Below are 18,890 nucleotides of genomic sequence, written 5' to 3' on the forward strand. Positions count from 1 at the left end.
CAATGCCATATTCTTAATGAATGAAAAAGAGTAACTCAGAAAAGTAAATGCTGGTGACTATCAGCAGGTGGCTGGTGATGTCTGGTTGGACTGTGACGGCGTTTAGATGGAGGTGGGCTGAGGGAAGGGAGGAGAGTGAGCATGTAGAGGTCCAGGCACTTGGAGGAAGAGAAAGCAGGCAGGAAGGGGCAGGCTGAGGGTAGATGAGAGCTCCCACATGGGGAATGTTTCCTTTACATCAGGTGTACAACGCTGAGGATAGCCACATTCTCAGCATTATGTTCCAGGTGTTCTTTCAAAACTTTTCCTTCCTCGCAGGGGTCTGCCTCGACATGAACCTACACCTCTCTTGTCCCTTTCACCCCAGCTCTTTTTGTTTTAGGTCTCACACGGGCAGACACTGCTAACAAGTCAAATGAGGATTGAAATCAGCTCTACATACAATGGGCATTTAGGTTCTGTTGACTGAGATAAAACATTCACATCACAGTACTGCTCTGAAGAAGGACGAGTTAATTTGATTCTCAGTCTCCAGAGGGGTATCATAGGGAAACATAGTTTATGATGATGGCCGCCTAGAGTGGTTCTGATTATACAAATTAGATAGATAACTTAAAACTCAATCTGAAAAGAGGAGCACATTTTTCAGTTTGCTATTGAATTGTACTCCTAAGCCAATTTCATATGGTATTTATACAGCATTGTTGCACACATTTGCAAGGCCATCTCTTTGCATAAAAGAAGAAAAGTCCTATTAGATAAAGAGAAGAGTTTGACTTCTTGCTTTTTGAAGAAATGGTTTAGAATTGTCTTTAAAACAACACATAAAACAAAAAACCTCATTTTACTATCACAGTGCAAACCCTTTCTATAATATGCACTGAAATTTATTTTTTCTCTAATGAATTATCCGTAGAGTTTAAAAGAATCTATCATATATGCATACACTTTTCCACTAAAAGTGGTAAACTCTTTTAAGTACAGATCTTCAATTATTTGTTGATGATTTTATTTACTGTGGTATAGAAATCTGAGATTTTGGATTAAAAAAAACTTTATAAGGTGGAAAAGGAAAAAGTTGCTCTGGAATAATATCAGTTAGCTTTTAGAAGCATTTAAAATCTTTAGGAGACATTATAGCAATTAAAATAGGAGCTCTGGTTCAAATTTTATATGATTTTGATATAAAACATAGGTTGAATTTCTGTTCTAAAAACAGTGCAGTGTTTCTCTGCCATTATTTGGGCTTACAACATAATTAAAGGCCATAACCATGCTCCAAATTCCACATTTTATTTCAAACGAACCCCAAATGGGACAAATTCTTACTGAAAAATGAGACAATATACATAGCTCAAAAGCTTCAAAGACCCATCTTAAAGTCTCTTTCCCTAATTATCATCTGTCCACCTGAGGGAGACTTATCTGAAGGATCCAGTGAAGCACCTGCCTGGCCACTGCCACAGTCAAGTTGGTTAAAGAACAGATTTTCAGGTGGGAGAGTATCTAAATATTTCTTAAGGTGACCTGAGAAATAAAGAATTACCACTGAAGCTGGAAAATTTGAAATTCCAAAGTAATAAGACATTATTCAAGCATACACATCAGTGGGTTATTAGACTAATGTAATGAGCAAGGAGTTAAAGAATTCACATTCACATGTGCTTTTCTCACGTACACTTGCACATTTAAGTTTGGCACAATGTGAGTCCAAGATGTAGATTAGCATATTGTATAATCACATCTTCATCAATTATACCAATTGAACCAGATATCTCTTTTTAAAAATATCACATTTTAATATAAAAAGCTATACTATAAATTACTATGTAGTAAATTCAATACTCTGAAAAAATACCACCCTGGAAAACCGCATCAGAGTTTCAAGTTTGCATTGGATTAAGAGAGTTAACAGCAACGAAATCGTACCCACAACCTGGAATGTGGGGTGAGCTGCAGGGTAGCAGGTGCTGTAGCGTCTTCAGAAGACAATTTTTCTAGGCTGGTTCATTGAGGTTCATAAACATACTGGTTTTGCTTTTGTTTATAGTTCCAAGTCAACTTGTTTTCCTGATTATTGATAAGCTAGATCAATGCTGAGCTAAAAAGAAACTTTGCTAGGAAAGAGATCTATTAAAGGCACTAATATTTCCATAACCTAAATTCTAACTACTTACATTTCTAGGGGAAAAAAAAATAAAAAAACTAAGTGGCCATTTCAGTTACTTGAACCTTGTTTCCCCTTTTGGTCTAAAGCTCATCTCATGTTTTGTGGGAATTTCTCCTCCTTTTTAATACATAAAAATCATTTTTCATCCTGGAATACAGTTCACCTGCACAAAAATATACAGCTATTAGTTGAAAGGATTCTAGTAAAAAACAAAATAAAAGGTATCTTCAACTTGAAAGTTCTAAAACTAGGGAAGTCAAATGGACATTTCCATTGCCATCTGTGTCTGCCATTCTCCTAACGCTCACTTTGTGGGTTAATACATCCCTATATAATGTGATATGGAATAAAAACCAACACATGGCATACAACAGAACAGAAGACATTTGGCACAAGTTTTTTGAATAATCTCTTTAAATAAACCACCCTGTCTTCAAAAATATTAGTCATGTTTTCCTCACATGGAAGATTTCAAACAAGATCTTGGAATCCAAAAATGCAAAACTACCTTCTGTTAATAGGTTTACAGTCATCTTTGTCTTCTTATCTGGAACAAAATCTAAGGGAAAACAACCTAATGTTTGTACCAGAAAAGGATAGTAAATGAAAGAGAAAAATGATTTAACAAAACACTAGTTCACGCTTCTTTCCCGAGAGAAAAAAGTTAAGTCCTACATAACAAGTAAATCTAAAATAAAATCTTCATGAGAACTATAACGGAAAATTTTAATTGTATTATTTACTATGAAAAAATGGATATTTTGAAAAAAATCAGCATGTATATGTAAAATGCAAGTCACCCTTAAATAACCAAAAAGTGTTTAAAAAGCAGTGCAGCTGTGTCCTACTGGCTGGCTGTGAGCCTCTCTTTAGGCACTTTACTGGTCGTTAACACAATACAAATTAAAGCTATAAACATATAACGTTGTGCTCTCTGAAGATAGTCAAATCAAGCAACAGAAACCAATGAAAAAAGTGACCTTTTGGCTGCTCATTCCACCCCTATGATTTGATATCTTTTTTAAACCAGTTGTCCAAAGAGATTTTTCTGGGGAAGGGAATGCTTTGGCATCATGAAAGGAACATTATTCAACCCCAGTTAAGGTAAAACTGAAAAAAAAAAAGCCTTGTGCAATAAAGAAATTTGAAAAAAATTTCTTTATGGCTCTGTTTAAAAGGACACTTTTGCAGTGATATGATGGGGGACAGTTTGAGTTTTTTTTTTTTTAACATATTGCACTCTTTTGTTGGTGTTGTTCAATCACATTAATGCATAGAAACACATTTTTTACCTTTGAATAATAAACTGCTTAACCTATTATAAGAAGAAATATCATGGAAAATAATTTCTAAAAGCCTAACAGGAAGAAATACAGACATATCAGCCTTCCTTTGCTTATTGATATATAGAAATAACTATGAAAGAGGAAAAATGTGCAAAGAAAATTTTTGGTCAGTCTTACGTGGGTACGGGTTCTATGTGCCGACTAAGTGGACCAGAAGCAGCACTGTGAGCACTGATCATTTAGGATGACTGAGGATTACTGTCAGTTATAGAAAGGATTGTGTATAATTCCACTTTTAATATATACATCTGATACGGAAAAACGAAACTTCTCTGTTGTAGAAGAGAAAGAAATAGCTGAATTTGACATTTCAGTAGCATGCTATAGAATTCATCATGATTAATTTCACATTAAATTATGGACAATGGCTGTATCACATTTCACGTTATTGCCAATAGCAGTTAAAAAAAAAGAAAAAGAAAAAGAACAACCAAAAAAGAAAAAACAAAAACAAAAACAAAACAGTGCCCAACAAATAATCTCCTGGAGACACAAGTGTGTCCAGCGAGCAGCTTGGTTCAACGGCGCATGCTTTTCCTCCACCAGATTCAGGACACAACATTAAAATTTCAGAATGGCCAGAAGAGGTCATTCTTTGCTGAATTTCATTATCTGAAAAGCAATTGCTTAAGCAGATTGTAAGCGCTTGTACTTACTTACAAAAAAGAGAGAGAGAGAGAGAGCAAGAGAGAGAAAAATACACATACATATAAAACCCAAAAGCATTGAAGTTAAGCATTAACAAACCAAGTCCATGATTTATGGTCAGTATCCAAAACTCCAACTATAAACAATGCAGAGTAGTGCTCCTCAGTGTTATTCTGCAGTTGTTAGTGATGTTGAGCATCAAGAAAAATAAAGCACAGCATTGCACATTACAGCCGCAAAGACAAAACAAAACAAAAACGGCTAAACTGTGACTCTAGAGAATTGAAAAATTTTTGATGCTATATCACAAACAGCTTCTGATGTATATCTTATGTGAAAAGGTCTTTACACACATATGACATTTTCCTTGGGTGATGCTTCAGGTCAAATGCCGAGTTATGGCACGAAGCGCGTATAGAAGTTCAGCTTGCATCCGTGCTTCCATTAAAAGGAGATTTACATGAACCTAGAAATGAAAATGTTATCAGTTTAGCAACCAAGATAAACAACTAAAAAAGCCTTAGCTTTTCCACATATCACACATTTAAACAAAACTTTCTGAAGTGTATGTACATAATATACAGAGACATGCCTGAGCGTAGCTGTGCACACTCATGGTACAACACTCAAATCTGCCTTTGTAAGAAATGGCTCTGCAACCAATAATAGTGACTCTTGAAATTTAAAACATTCCCATAATTTGGCTAGAAAAATATGTTTCATAAAGCTAATTCATCTTTTGGATTATAAGATAAAATGAATTTTTATAAATTATAATTTTCCTAAAAATTTTATCTGGCAAAAACTAGCCCTGTGTTTCTTCCAGCTTACGCTTACCCTGTGGAATGCCTTTTAAAAATTTGCTAGTGTTTACTTGAAGGATACTAAAGTGAAAATCTGATGCTTAAAACAGTTTCTCATTATTGTTTCATAATTGTCAGACATCATAGACATCTTCCCTAGAGTCTTTTAGATAAAACTTTGAAGATTTTTTTTGGGGATACGTATCAGTTGACAGGTTTAAATGAAGAACCACAGTTTTCAAAACTTAATACAAAAATATGTTATATTATTTTTAAATTATTTTGACACTTTCTGGATATATTTTTGGATATATATTTTCACTTTCTGGATATATATTTTGTCAATATATATATATATATTGACATATATATATATAGACACTTTCTGGATATATATATATTTATATATAAATAAATATATTTATATATTGGATATATTTTTAGGTGTCATCTCCTGATGAGTAAAGAGAATTTCTCCATAGAATCTAGAAAATGAAAATAATTCTTTCAGACATATAAATAGGTCATAAAGTTTTATCAAGGAAAGATGCTGGAGGTAAAATGGGTATTTTTACCTGACATGTGATTGGTTCTGAGACTTCAAAAAATCTGTTAAGTACTGAGGCCATAACATTCTCTGCTAAGGTCATATAGTAATTTGTGAATGTTAGGACCATAAAAAGATTTTCTTATTTTTAAGCTTGGGAAGTATGGAATAAAGATTCTCAGACTTACTGGTTAAAAGATGTAGGCCCTAAGGCCAGCCCTCACACTATGAAGTGAGTAGAGATCCTGAACACTTACTGCACTTTAATTTAATGTTTTCTCCTGGTCTCAAGTGATTCTCTGGCCTTGGCCTTCCAAAGCGTGGGGATTACAGCCATCGTCACTTCCCATGCTGAACACTGGCCCGTGGGATAACGCTCAGTCACGAAGCACTCACCTTTTCCGAGTGTTTGAACTGCCGCCAGTAACTGTCATACATGCGCTTTGTGGTCCTCTCAGGATAGCAGGCCACCGTCTTGATGTAAACCTTCAGGCTTCGCTCAAGTAACTGATTGACTTCTCCATAGTCATAGTCGTCATACCTACACGCAATATGGCAACAACTTTATAATGACAAATCAAAATTTTAAATTTCTAAAGAGGTATCAAGAGACATTTATTGTCCGGTAATTAAATACCCAAAACTCATTAGTCGATTTGTCTGACAAATATTTGTTTTTACTTATTATACAAATTAAATTTTTTTAAGTAACCATTTTATATAATCTATTAAAAATTGATAAACTGTTGGGTTCTATTTGGTAAAATGCTATGAGAAAAAAAAATTAAAAAAATAAAAATAAATAAAAAGAATAAGTTTAGACAAATATCTGATAGAAAGTAATTTATGTATTTTAGAATAAATATGACATTATTTTAAAGGATTCTAGGGCTATTTTCAGTGTCTTATACTCCACAGTTTCTATAAATAATCCATGGTGTTATTTATAGAAAGTAGTAGAGCGTAAAACCATTCCCTAAAAACAAAACAAAGCTTTCATTAATCTAAGACTGAGGGCTGGCTTTCCGTTTCTTCTCAGGATCTGTGTGGCTAAGTATTTTTCCATTTTTTTTTTCTAGTTTTTTCAAATGAAGCAAGAGATGATGTTTAGTCATTTTATGTAAATGTTCAGTAGTCATTTTATAAACAATTTTTACAAGCTTCATTACTGTACATGATTTGTCAAAATTCTCATGAAACAATGTAAGAATTTGTTCTCTGATATTTCTGTGAGAAATATACTGCAGAATTTTCACTTCAGCATTGTGGATTCCTGGGCAATGCCCTGGATATATACTATCCATTGTCATTTTCAACAATTCTTTTAGGGAGTTCATATAATAATAGAGATTTTCAAATACAGTTGTTCTTTCCCCTAGGATACAATCTCCAGAAAAGAGAGCATTTTTTTCTTCCCGGAGGAGAGCCATGTGACCATCAGCGTGGCCAGTGTCCGTGTAACTCTTAGAGTGGCCCCTCAGTCTTAATTACATCTCCATCTTTCAGATAAACACACTGTTGTTCTCCATTTCCTATAATTTTTTCCCTATGAGGATCTGGTGGGTGTTTTGATAATACTACAAGAGGCAGTTTCACTATTGATACTTTATAAATATCTTCTGTGCCACCAGTATGATCCCAGTGCCAATGAGTCACTCTGGTCTCCTAGATTTTGCTGCGTTAAATTCAGCTGAAGCCTGCTTTAAACAGCTGACATATACTGGAATGGCTGGTTCTCCAGTGTCAGTGAGCATTCTGCTGGGGCCAGTCCCTGCTAGCTGAGTGTTGGTCCCCTGCAGAGTCCTAGGACCCGAGTCACAGCCCAACATTTGCACCACCAGGCTGGACAGCTGCTCAGGGTGCTGAGACACTCTGCTGTGTGTGAACAAGACAGACAAGATTCTCTGGGCTCACAGAGCTTAAATTCTATTGAAGAAAAAAGTAAAAAAGTAGAGAGATAAACATATAGTATATCAAATGGTAATGACTGCTATGGAGAGAAAAACAGAACTCTGTTGTAGGAGGAGAGAAGCAGTGACTTTAAGTAGGGTGGGCAGGCAGGCTTCTCTGAGAGGTGACACTCCAGTGAGCACAGACCAGAAGGAAGAGAAGCAGCACGTGTGCAGTCCCTGAGGCTGGAGTCAAGTGTTTCAGGGAGGAGAAGTGATCATTTAAAGCTACTGAATAGTCAGACGGGATGATGACTGAGAACCAACTACAGAAAGTAACTATATGGCAGTCACTGGAAATCTAAATAACAGCAGTTCCATTGGTTGGCAAGGGTAAGAGCCTGACACTGTAAGCGGGCTCAAAAGAGAATGAGAGAAGAGAAAATGGTCAAGGTAAATAGGTAAAATTTTTCAAAGAGATTTGCTAAACACGGATATAGAGTAGTGATTTTTAACTGGTGTGCATGTGCCGTTGAGAGGATCTTAAGTGTCCTGGGAAAAATTTTAAAGATTATTAATTAAGTTACAGTTTTTAGAAGAAGTTCAAAGCACAGTAAGTATAGTTTTTTTACTCTTTTTTTGAATCAATGTAATTTAACTATGCTGTGGAAATTTAACTATAGGTTCAAATGTGCTGTGAGATTAAAAAAAAGAAAAAAAAGGTTGAAGAACATGGATGCAGAGAAGAGAGGCAGTAGCCAGAGGGAAAAGAAGGTCGAAGCAGGATTTTCTTTACAGATGGGAGCAATAACACCGTGTTTCTACACTGATGGGAAAAACTCAATGGAGTAAAGTTGATTATACAGGAGAGAGAAGGAAGAATTTCTAGAACAGAGATGCACAGAAAATGAGAGATGGGATTAGTGCATAGAAGCATAGACAGAAGTAACAGCAGACACAGGAGAGAAGGCAGAGGAAACGGGCACAGACAAGCAGGTGGGTGATACCAGGAGCTCGCAGAATTTCTTTTAAATTTTTAGTTAATTTTTAACCCAAATGTGCAGCTTTGTTTAGAAAAAGTATCTTGATGATTTTATATAAGTTTTATCTAATAGCACCCAACAGATAAATATAATCTGTTGTTGTGCAGATAATAAACATTTATTATATTTAAGTTAAACTCTATTAGTGTTTATTTTTCTTATGTGTAGGTACAATACGGTTTATGTGTTTTAAAAGGTGATGATTCTTTGATACTTACTGTCTAGGACAGTAAACGGACAAATAACTCAGTCATTACATACTATCACATCAGTGTCTTCTACACAGAATGTTGTATTATCAGTTGATTTATCAGGAAATTTTAGAGTTTTTTTAATTGAAATTATAGAAAACATTTTGCTTAATAGGTTGATTTCTCTTTCTAACCCATAGAGGGTAGAAAGAATATAGTATATAGACAAGTTAAATGTATTAATAACTAAAAATTTTCTCTTTCTGCAAATTTATTTCTATAAAAGCCTTCAAGACCCAGTTCAACAAGGCACGTTCTCCAAAGCAGGTTTCTTGATTCAATTATTCAATCTTACTCATTTACTCACTGTCCTCTCAAGGGAAATTTTCTAAATTTAGAGGCCATTAATTTATATTGGCTGATATATTTCATTTCAGTGTTCTTGTGTGAGGTATGTAAGCTTCATGAGGGCAGAATCTATTCTAGTTTTGTTTATACCCTATTGCCATTTCTTTAAAAATGATTTTAAGAAACTGAACTAACTAAACAAGTTAGAATTTGTTATGGTGATCTAAAGGGACACAGTACATGTCTTTCAAAACATTCACTTATTCGTCCAGAAAGAATTCTCAAATTTAGTCTCAAATTAGAAATGATTAGTGGTTTTGTTCTTTCCTTAGTAAATCCTTTCTATTGTATTTGTATGTTCATCAATGTTAAAGTTTACAACACTTAAAGAAAAATAATTCTTATGAAATGAAATTAATTTTCTAAATTAGATGTCCACATGTAATATTTTTCCCCTGGAATCATACACTCCTTAAACAGGACATAAATAAGACTTATGCTAGATTTTCTTTCTTTCTTTTTTTTTTTGGTGGGGGAGGAAAGACAGAGTTTCAAGCTGTTGCCCTGGGTAGAGTGCCATGGTGTCACAGCTCACAGCAACCTCAAACTCTTGGGCTTAAGTGATTCTCTTGCCTCAGCCTCTCCTGTAGCTGGGACTACAGGTGCCTGCCATAATGCCCAGCTATTTTTGTTGTTGTTGTTGTTGTTGTTGTTGTAGTTGCCATTGTTGTCTGGCAGGCCCAGGCTGGGTTCAAACCCGCCAGCTCCAGTGTATGTGGCTGGTACCCTAGCCACTGAGCTACAGGTGCAGAGCCCTTATGCCAGATTTTCACTAAGAAATGTATAGAACTATCTGTCCAATGAACAGACATACCTGATTCCAAACATACAGTGAACATAGTTAAATAAAGCTCTGCGCAGCATGGTCGTGTCAACATCCTCGTGGGTGGCCATAGTGTTATACGTGAGATTGTAGACCATCCGAAACTTTTCATCAAGAAGATGCCCGATGTCAGAATAAAGTCTGTTCACCAAGGAGAACCCATGATTTTCCCAGGTATAGTCCTGAAAGAATAAAATGAATCCAATTACAAAGTGGGCAGTCTCCATTTAAACTCGATGTTTTTATTAAACATAATACTGAAGTAAGTAAATGAGAACACTTCTAACTTAGTTCTAGGTTTGCAGCTTTACTAAGGCTTTGCTGCCAAGAACTCTTCAGATCAGTTTATAGATCAAAGTACCAGTATATTTCCCCCTAGGGTCCATCCAGGGTTTGTCACCTGAGTGATGAATTGTGGCAGCTCCTATGTTCAGGACTGTGAGTGCTGTGCCCTTATCTGGAAGGACCCCAGGAGATCTTGGAATATTCCTACATGACTAAACCTACTCAGTGACTCGGACAGTTAGCAGATCAGCTAAAACAAGTATGAAGGTGTTTGTCTTAATCCAACCTCATATCCTCTTAAGGAGTCACATCATGTGGTGGCTATTTTCCATGGGTAGGTTTTGGGGTAACCCTTAAGCCCAACTGCAGGTATGTGATCTTATTACAAAATGCCTTTTCACTTACCAATGTGACCGTATCACTTGATTTCCTCCCTCCTCCCTCCAAAACTAGTCTGAACACTGTACAACCGCAACATAATATTGTGAGTAAGCATGTCGTTTCCTTTTGCCTTTTTAGGGGGAAAATACTGAAATAATTATCCATCTATTGGGACCTCAAATGAAATGATGCTGAAAACTAGGTTAAATAAAAAGATTTACAGATCCTAGCTTAACAAAAAAAAAAAAAAAAAAGACCTGTCAATTCATTTACATTTCAATATTTAACGCTTAAAATGACAGCATTTTCTAGTGTCTCTAAATTTCGGATATCTCATACCTGAGCTCGGAATGTTGGCAAATGCTCTTCTCCTCGTCTAGCAAAGTCTTCATATCCAAAACCAGGGTCTTCAATATATCGAGAGACATCTGATGTTATAATCATGTCATCTTCAAAATCTAAGGATAATAATGGAAAATCTAGTGTTAAGGGTACTGTGCATCAACACAGCAAAACCGAGCTCTACTTTCCTCCATGTTTTAGCTTTTCCATGGATTTTTAAGGTAATGGCATTGTCTCCATGGCTTAACTTCATTTGTCATATCTACTGCTAAAGTTTTGAATACAATTTCATTTCTAAATATTAGCAGTCTTACCATTTTTCTGTAGTTTTCCAGGTAAAAAATTAACTAAATTAAAATATATAAATAATACTAGCAAAAAATAATACACTAGTTTTACTAAACTGGAAATGGAAGATAGGACAGGCCCGTGAGCATAAAGCTTAAATATTTCTAGTCAAGTGGCAGGTGGAGAAAGAGCAGAGGTAAAGCTGAAAGACCATTCTGTGTTTAATTTTAAGATAAACCTTCTGAAAATCACATGCTGTTTCATCTGGACATATTCACAGTGAAAGTGAGCTCAGTATAGTTCACTCTGAGCTTACCGAGAGGCACACAGGGAGAAGTATCGGGAAAGCAGCTCAGCTAGGAGCACAGCAGGTATTGGGCTATTGTTGTCTTAATTCATGTGGGTGTGAATTAAGTGGGAGGCTCCGTCTATGAGCATTCACTAGCTTTATACCTGAGCTGTGTGCACTTTTCTGTGCACATGAAAACAAAAAGAGCATACAACATACAGAGTAAACAGTGTGCTAATGAGACTGTGATTAGAATACCATTGAAGTAGCACTCAGTAAGACAAGAAGGCAATGATAAGAGTTGAGGGCAGCTGACTTCTGCACACTTGAGGATATTAACAGTTTGCTACTGAAAATTTCTAAATGTCTGATGAGTATTAATTTTGGTAAAAATAATTTTCTTCAAACTCATTTTCTGCTTTAGTTTAGTCCAACTTTATAATTACTTTTTTCTGGTTTTAACCATTACAAGGGAATGAAGTTTTATTTACTACCTTTTACTCTAGAAAATGAACAGATATTTTTCAAAAAAATAGCTATCTCCATGCAATGAACAATTATTTCTTAAGAAGTATTAAGTAACTTTTATATTTTAAAAATAAATAAATACAAAATAAATAGTTCATAAAACATTATGGCATAATAAAAAATACTTCTTCACTGCACAAAATTTTGAGAGGCTTAAAAAATATTTGATGACTCTTCCAAAAGAAATACCTGGTAGACTAGAAATACTTATCTTTAATCTTTGCTATTTCATGAAAATACTGACAATGAATATCTTTTCTCACAAGTTTTTACCTTCTTTAGGCTGCTGCTGTGGCCCCACTGGGGTGCTTGATGATGGGAGATAAGATGGGCCTCATCTTGAGTGTCTCAGCTGACATCACTCAATTTGGATATATCTCATTAAAATTCTTACCTAACTTTATTCTCTAGCAAGAAGAAACTGGCATTTATTGAAGACTTACTATATACCAAGTACTATGTTATGTACTTAATATCAATTTTTTCTTTGTTTAATATAAAAAGAAATATTGACTTCCAAAATAAATAACTGTAAGTTAATTAATAGCTAATAACTAATTTCTTATTTCTTTCAATAAGAAATACAAATGGATTGGTATCAGATAGTGTGGAAAACTTCTAAACATTGAATTACTTAAATTGATCTGAAGCTTTTAAGTGACTTTCAGCTTCGCTAGAGAAATTTTAAAACTCATCTCCAGGCCAGCTCCATGACCACTTTTATCTCCCCATGTGCTCCACTCTATACACATGAATAGAAAGACTTTTAAGACGGCATTGCCTATTAACATTTACACATTAGTGTATACGTTCCTTAATTGAGTCATCATGTAATCATCACCAGAAATGTAGCAAAAAAAAAAAAAAAATGTAGTAACAATTACTGAGGCCGCTATGAAAAGTAGGAGTTTTGTGGGTTGCAAAGTAAAATCAAACTAAGAGAGTTAGTGATAACTAAACTCTGTAAACGGTGTCTCCAGAGGTGAATGTTCCTTCCACACTGTACAACCAGGTGGTTTCATTTGGCAAATACTGATACTGGAGCAGAATATTACATACTTGGTTCCTCTGTCTTTGATGTTTGTTTCTGTTTTGCTTATATACATTTTTGAATTGTTGTATGATTTTAAACATCTTGAAATAAACAATAAAAAGTGAGTAACTAACCAAATAAGAGAAATGATCCTAAGAAAAACTCTTATGTGTTAATTTAAAATTAGGAGTTAATTGAGACTTGTTTTCTAGATAATTTTGTGCACAGAAAAAAATGTACAAAGGTCCCTCAATTCACAAATTTTTTTCCCCTAAATTCATCTTAAGAAGTTAAAATTAGTACTCTGACCAACAAATCTAAAACTATAGTTTTAATTCTATCTACATAAATATTTCAAAGTCTGCACTCAAAGGAAACAGCATTTTGCTCATAATCCACATTCTCTGTCCCAAAGAAGTGTTACTAACATAAGACAGAGGCCATATGGCTACGGCAATGGAACGCTTGTCTAACTTAAAAAACAAAACTAAAAGCCCGTCAACCCTTTCACCAAGCTGCAGACTGTGACCCCTGCAGAGAGATGTACTTTCTTCAAAGGACTTGAAAAATATTCTTAGAATCCCTACATAGAATCTGGGATGCTTTATCAAACTGGTCAAATCAAAAAACTTTTTATGGGAAAAATATATTTCTATTTCTAGTTTAAAACATTGTAAGTCTATAAAAATAACTGAATTAGCTATTGTGCTGAATCATTTTCTATATTTTCTTTGTGCAGCCAGCAAATTTAGTATGACAATGGCTAAGAGCAAAAAACACATATAATGAAATTTTTTATTTCCTTAAATGATTTATACAGATTTATAATGGTATGATCTCTTCTATTAAAATAGGAACATATTTTTAGCTAGGATCTCAAACATGCTAGTATAACTTTAATTTTGAAGGCAAGAGTTCCTGCTCACAGATCTAAAAAGGTAGAAACTTGAATCCAAAATGTATATAAATGTCTTAACACAATAACTAAGAAAATGCCATGAAGGCTATGTTAACCAGATGGAAATATTTCAAATTGTATATAAAACCAGCACATTGTACTCCATGACTGCATTGATGTACACAGCTATGATTTAATTTAAATAAATAAATAAATAAATATATTTTCAGTATTTCAAAAGACATGAAAGAAAACATTTCTACCCTTCAAGCTCTAATGATCTGAATAAAGCTCTCAAAAATTAATGTTTGAAAGCAAATAAATATTATTAACCTCAATAAAAATGATTACATTTTAAAATACTGGTTTGCTATAAGGTTCACCCTGGCTCATTATTTCCCTTTGCCCTCACTTATTCTCCCTGAATAATATTTGTACTCAACTCTTTTGGTCTTTGCTTCTAATGTATGTTGATGACTTCCAAAATTTTGCCTTGAGTTTAAAACTTCTCATGATCGCCATTCTATATCCTCTTGCTGCCCCTAGTGTGGGGCTGCCCACTTGGAGAGTGACAGAAATATAGCTGCTAAGGCCTGCCTTAGACTGACTTATTCAATATCTACATCTTAGTAAGATGCTCCAAATGACGCACATGAACACCAAAGTTTGAGAGATGCTGTGCTAGATATTTCTAGACTGGATGTTTTACAGACATCTCTACTCAGAATGTTCAAAATATGTCAAGCCACATGTTCCTCAAGACCACAGAGGTCTTCCTGACCACTTGGCACCTGTTTCCAGGGTCCTGTACCTCACCACTGGGCCTCTTCTTGGGACTGGATGCTGTTTACCACATCCGCCTGTACTTACCAGCCACTGCCTGGCTTTGCCACACTCAAGTCTGTTAAGACTTATCTTAGACAAAGACATTTACACTAGAATGTTTACTGAGGCTCAATTCATAATTGCCAACTCATGGAAGCAACCTAAGGGCCCATCACTCCATGAATGGATCAACAAACTCTAGTATATGTATACTATGGAATATTACTCAGCCATTAAAATAGATGGAGACATTACATCTTATACATTTATCTGGATGGAGCTGAAATACATTCTTCTTAGTAAAGTATTGCAAGAATGGAAAAATAAATATCCAATGTACTCCATACTAATAGGAAATCAATATATAAACAATTACATGTTGATAAGAATAATAAACACTATTATAGTCCAGTTCTGGGGTAGAGGAAAGCTGCGTATGGCAAGGGGGGGAGGGTGTGAGGCGGGATCTCACCTAACGTGCACATTGTGAGGGTGTCTAACACGCCCCTTGGGTGAGGGGCTCTTCTACAAATGGAACTTTTCCCTGGAAGTGAGAATAATGTAACCTAAATATTGTATCCTCATATTAATTTGAATAAAATTTAAAAAGAAAAAGATAAAGTAGTTGCAATAACAACAACAACAATAGACTTATCTTGAACCAAGGGCTGCAGGAATTCTTTCTCTAGGTCCCACTTCTGTCCACGACCTTCCCCTAAAAGACTGGGTTCAGTGTCTTCTTATTCTACTAGGTATTCTAATTATTTTTCTTCCACCAGCATGAGAGTGCCCAGAGGGCAGGAATCATATATGAGTTAAACATGTATATATAGCCCTAAAACCTTAGTACTTACAAAGTGCAGAGACTATATGGGGTACTCAATAAATGTTTATAGAATGAGTATTAAACCAACAAGTAAAACACAAAGTTTCTTTATCTGGAATTGCCTACTGATTAGAGGCTATAGTTCTTATATAGTTATATAGATTTAAAGTTATAGTTGCCTTCAATGGATGGTATTAATTAAATGGATTAAACTGGTTACCTGATTTGATAAAATTTTTCATAAAAAAGATCATGAAGGGAAATGATAAAAGGGGTTCTTGTTCTTCCTGGTAAAACTGAGAGCTACTGGTCCATGTTACGTTTAACACTAACAAACAAGTTACAGTTCAGTCTTTCTCAAAGAGGATCTCACTTTTGCTCAGGCTAGTTTCAAAATCCTGGCCCTAAACAAACCTCCTCCTCCTCCTGCCTCTGCCTCCCGAAGTGTTAGGATCACAGGCAGAAACTTCGCCAAGACTGACAAGACAATAATTTTGAAGGTCTCTTTTAAACCAATGAAACTCTATGTTAAAAGGAAATGTTTTGTAGATTGAAGACTGTAAGCTTTGTATTTGAGTCTATGCTATTTTAATAATATTTATTATGTGATGTTCAATATCTTTTTTAGTTGTAATTGAAAAGTTCTATTCCTATTTAAAAGTCTCTTGGAGTATTACAAAAACTGTGTTTTTAAGACTAGAGCAAAAGATTCTTAGATTTTAATGTTGAATTAATCCCTCCAGTTTCAATCTAGGAAAATGACCTAAATAATACATCTGTATAGAATTCCAAAGAAATGCAGATGCAAGCACAGTGTAATTTTAGAACTAATCTGGAAAAGCAGCAGCAATGTGAAAATAATCTTCCCACACACCCCACCCCCTAAAAAGGCAAGGAATTTTTAAAACAAATTATATAATTAAGAAAGTGCGGTGAAGGGCATGTTAACCAGTTTGTTGTAAGTATTTCAAATTGTATACAAAACCAGCATACTGTACCCCATAAATGCATTATTGTACACAGCTATGATTTAATAAAAAAATTTTATATCTATTGAAATAAGATTTTACTTATTTTAAAAAATCACAAAAATAAGTTGAATCAAACCTTCCTATCTAACTTTAAAAGCCACTGGTCTGCTTTGAATAACGCTTTTTCCAGGATAGAGTATGGATCACAAAGCTGGAAGTTTCTCTCACCAAGATCTGAAATACATTCAAAGATGCAGCAGCCTGAGAAGGAAAGTGATGAGGTTAGGGCGAGGGAGAGGAGGAGGGCCAAGATCAACAGAGGATAGCAGTAGGGTCATTCTTACACATCCACACAGGAAGGGCTCTGTCAGGGTTCTAAGAACTACAAGGCAAAGAAGTGGAAAAAAGCACCTGAATGAGGAAATGAATGGAACGTATCTCCAGCGACCACAAAAAGACTTTCTTTCTTCTCCTTCTCAAAACGCGTGGTCATTTCTTCCTGAGATGCCTCTTCATCATCCCTCTCTTCTTGAAGCCTTTTCATCCTTTCCATTAAGGCCTCTAGCTCGCTCAGAGAATCCACAATCTGGAACCAGATAAGGTAATGACAGGTATTATTACGTTCCAGTAAACGTCTCCACCTCCCAGTGCCACTCACCATGTGCAGAGGCACAGGCAGCTATTAACTCTACCTGGGCTTTCACTGACTCCAGGGAGAATCATGGGACACATTCAAACATTTCCAGCAAGTCCGGTATTTTTGCTTCGGTTACGTGTGTGTATATCCATATGTATATATTTAATCCAGAATTCTAACATTCAGTGTATATTAAATTATATTGTACATTATTAAAAAACAAATTTTCTACCTTCTTTTCCCATAGAAGAAATCTATGGGAAACATAAGATAAACATAAGATCTGTTTTCTACTGCTTGTTCCGCTGTCTTATAGACATAGGGGTAGTGCTCTGGGACTGACATCAAAAGCCTTTGTTTACTAGAACCTAAGTTAATAGCTGCCTGTGCCACTGCACATGGTGAGTGACACTGAGAGATGGAGACATTTATTGGAACAAGTTTTAATATTTTTAATATTAATAATACCTAACAGTACAAATGTCTTTATCACTTATAATGATATGTATTTGCTTTAAAAGCGTCTTGAGACAAATCAGAATTTTAAGTACTGGTTAAATTTTTACAGTAATAAAAATTATGCCAAATACTTTAAGTATATAACATATTGTCTAATCAAAGAATAAATTCTTTCTAGGTATTTTTAAGATCAAGAAACTTAAAGAAAACAGTAAAGGAAAATAGTGAAGAGAACTAACCCCATAGTTGCTGCCTGTAAGGGCTGTGTTCTCTATGCTGTTATCATTTGCAAGATCACAAACACAGAAATTGTTGACTGATATTAGCCTGAATCCATTGGAGATTTCTGGATCCCTCTCTGGATTGATACCACTGCCAAAAACAAAGCTTGCCAAAGCATGATAATGTGCCAGTAGGACCACGGCATGGACCAGTTCAGGTAGAGACCAATTGTTTTCTCCAGTTTTGACGAGTTTCTGAAATGAGATAGCAAATACAAGCAAAATCATAGAATGCTCCAAAGCTTTAATTAAAAGCGTGGAAAATCTACCAAATATAGTATATCTATTTGTGATAGCCCAACTGAGTTGGGTTGCCCACTGCACAGAGAAGAGCCACACATCAAGACAGCCAGGGCTGCAGCAAGCAAGGACTGTTTCCCCCCCGGGTGCTATGACAGCAAACTCTTTCTCTGTTGCAAACTAACTGGGGGCCGGTCCAAGATCACCCTTGTGTGTCCTTGCCTGTGGTTCAGCTGCCTCTCGCAGGTGGCAGGGATTTAGAGATGTGCCCTAGAGGTCGCTCAGATTTCTTGGACTGAGGACCGTCTATGGTTCCTGTCCCTGCCAGTAAACATTAACTGCTCACAAAGCTTGGACCTGTTTGCAGCACAGAAACGATTTCTGAAACTAGAAAACATCTCTAGTGAGTATTTGAAACACTCAGCATCCTTCTTTTTCTTGACTGTTAGCCTCTCTGGAGGCACTGTGGCTGTCCCTACATTACAGGAAGAGTGTCTAGTTTCAGGGAGAGGACTCGCCATCTGGAAGAACACTCCTGAAATTCTGGCCTTAACTTCTACACTTGATCTTAGCCAAAAGGCCGAGAAGCGATCTGGCCTTAACTTCTTTTGGAAGGCCTGTTTCCCCTGTCATGTGTGCACGCATGGAGTTTCTGCTTTACTTCCTGTCACGTGTGTGCACGCAGGCAGTGTCTGCTTTGCTTCCTGTCACGTGTGTGCACGCAGGCAGTGTCTGCTTT

At 35.6% G+C, this 18,890-nt stretch overlaps 1 protein-coding gene and 1 pseudogene across 1 annotated transcript in view; both read right to left on the minus strand.

Annotated features, from left to right (window-relative positions):
- Positions 1 to 4,247: 4,247 nt before the first annotated feature.
- SESN3 (sestrin 3) overlaps positions 4,248 to 18,890 on the minus strand; it is a 75,095-nt gene continuing 60,452 nt past the window's right edge. Inside the window, exons 5-10 of the mRNA XM_023511250.1 lie at positions 17,870 to 18,106; positions 16,946 to 17,120; positions 10,874 to 10,992; positions 9,860 to 10,050; positions 5,911 to 6,055; positions 4,248 to 4,630 (exon numbers count right to left, since the gene is read on the minus strand). Of these exons, the coding sequence (XP_023367018.1) occupies positions 4,544 to 4,630; positions 5,911 to 6,055; positions 9,860 to 10,050; positions 10,874 to 10,992; positions 16,946 to 17,120; positions 17,870 to 18,106 (954 nt within the window). The 3' untranslated portion in view covers positions 4,248 to 4,543. The remainder of the gene's footprint in view (positions 4,631 to 5,910; positions 6,056 to 9,859; positions 10,051 to 10,873; positions 10,993 to 16,945; positions 17,121 to 17,869; positions 18,107 to 18,890) is intronic.
- LOC105886365 lies at positions 6,519 to 8,800 on the minus strand (annotated as a pseudogene).

This window comes from Otolemur garnettii, unplaced genomic scaffold (assembly GCF_000181295.1).
Source record: "Otolemur garnettii isolate 467f Iridium unplaced genomic scaffold, OtoGar3 scaffold00001, whole genome shotgun sequence".
Lineage (NCBI taxonomy): Eukaryota > Metazoa > Chordata > Mammalia > Primates > Galagidae > Otolemur > Otolemur garnettii.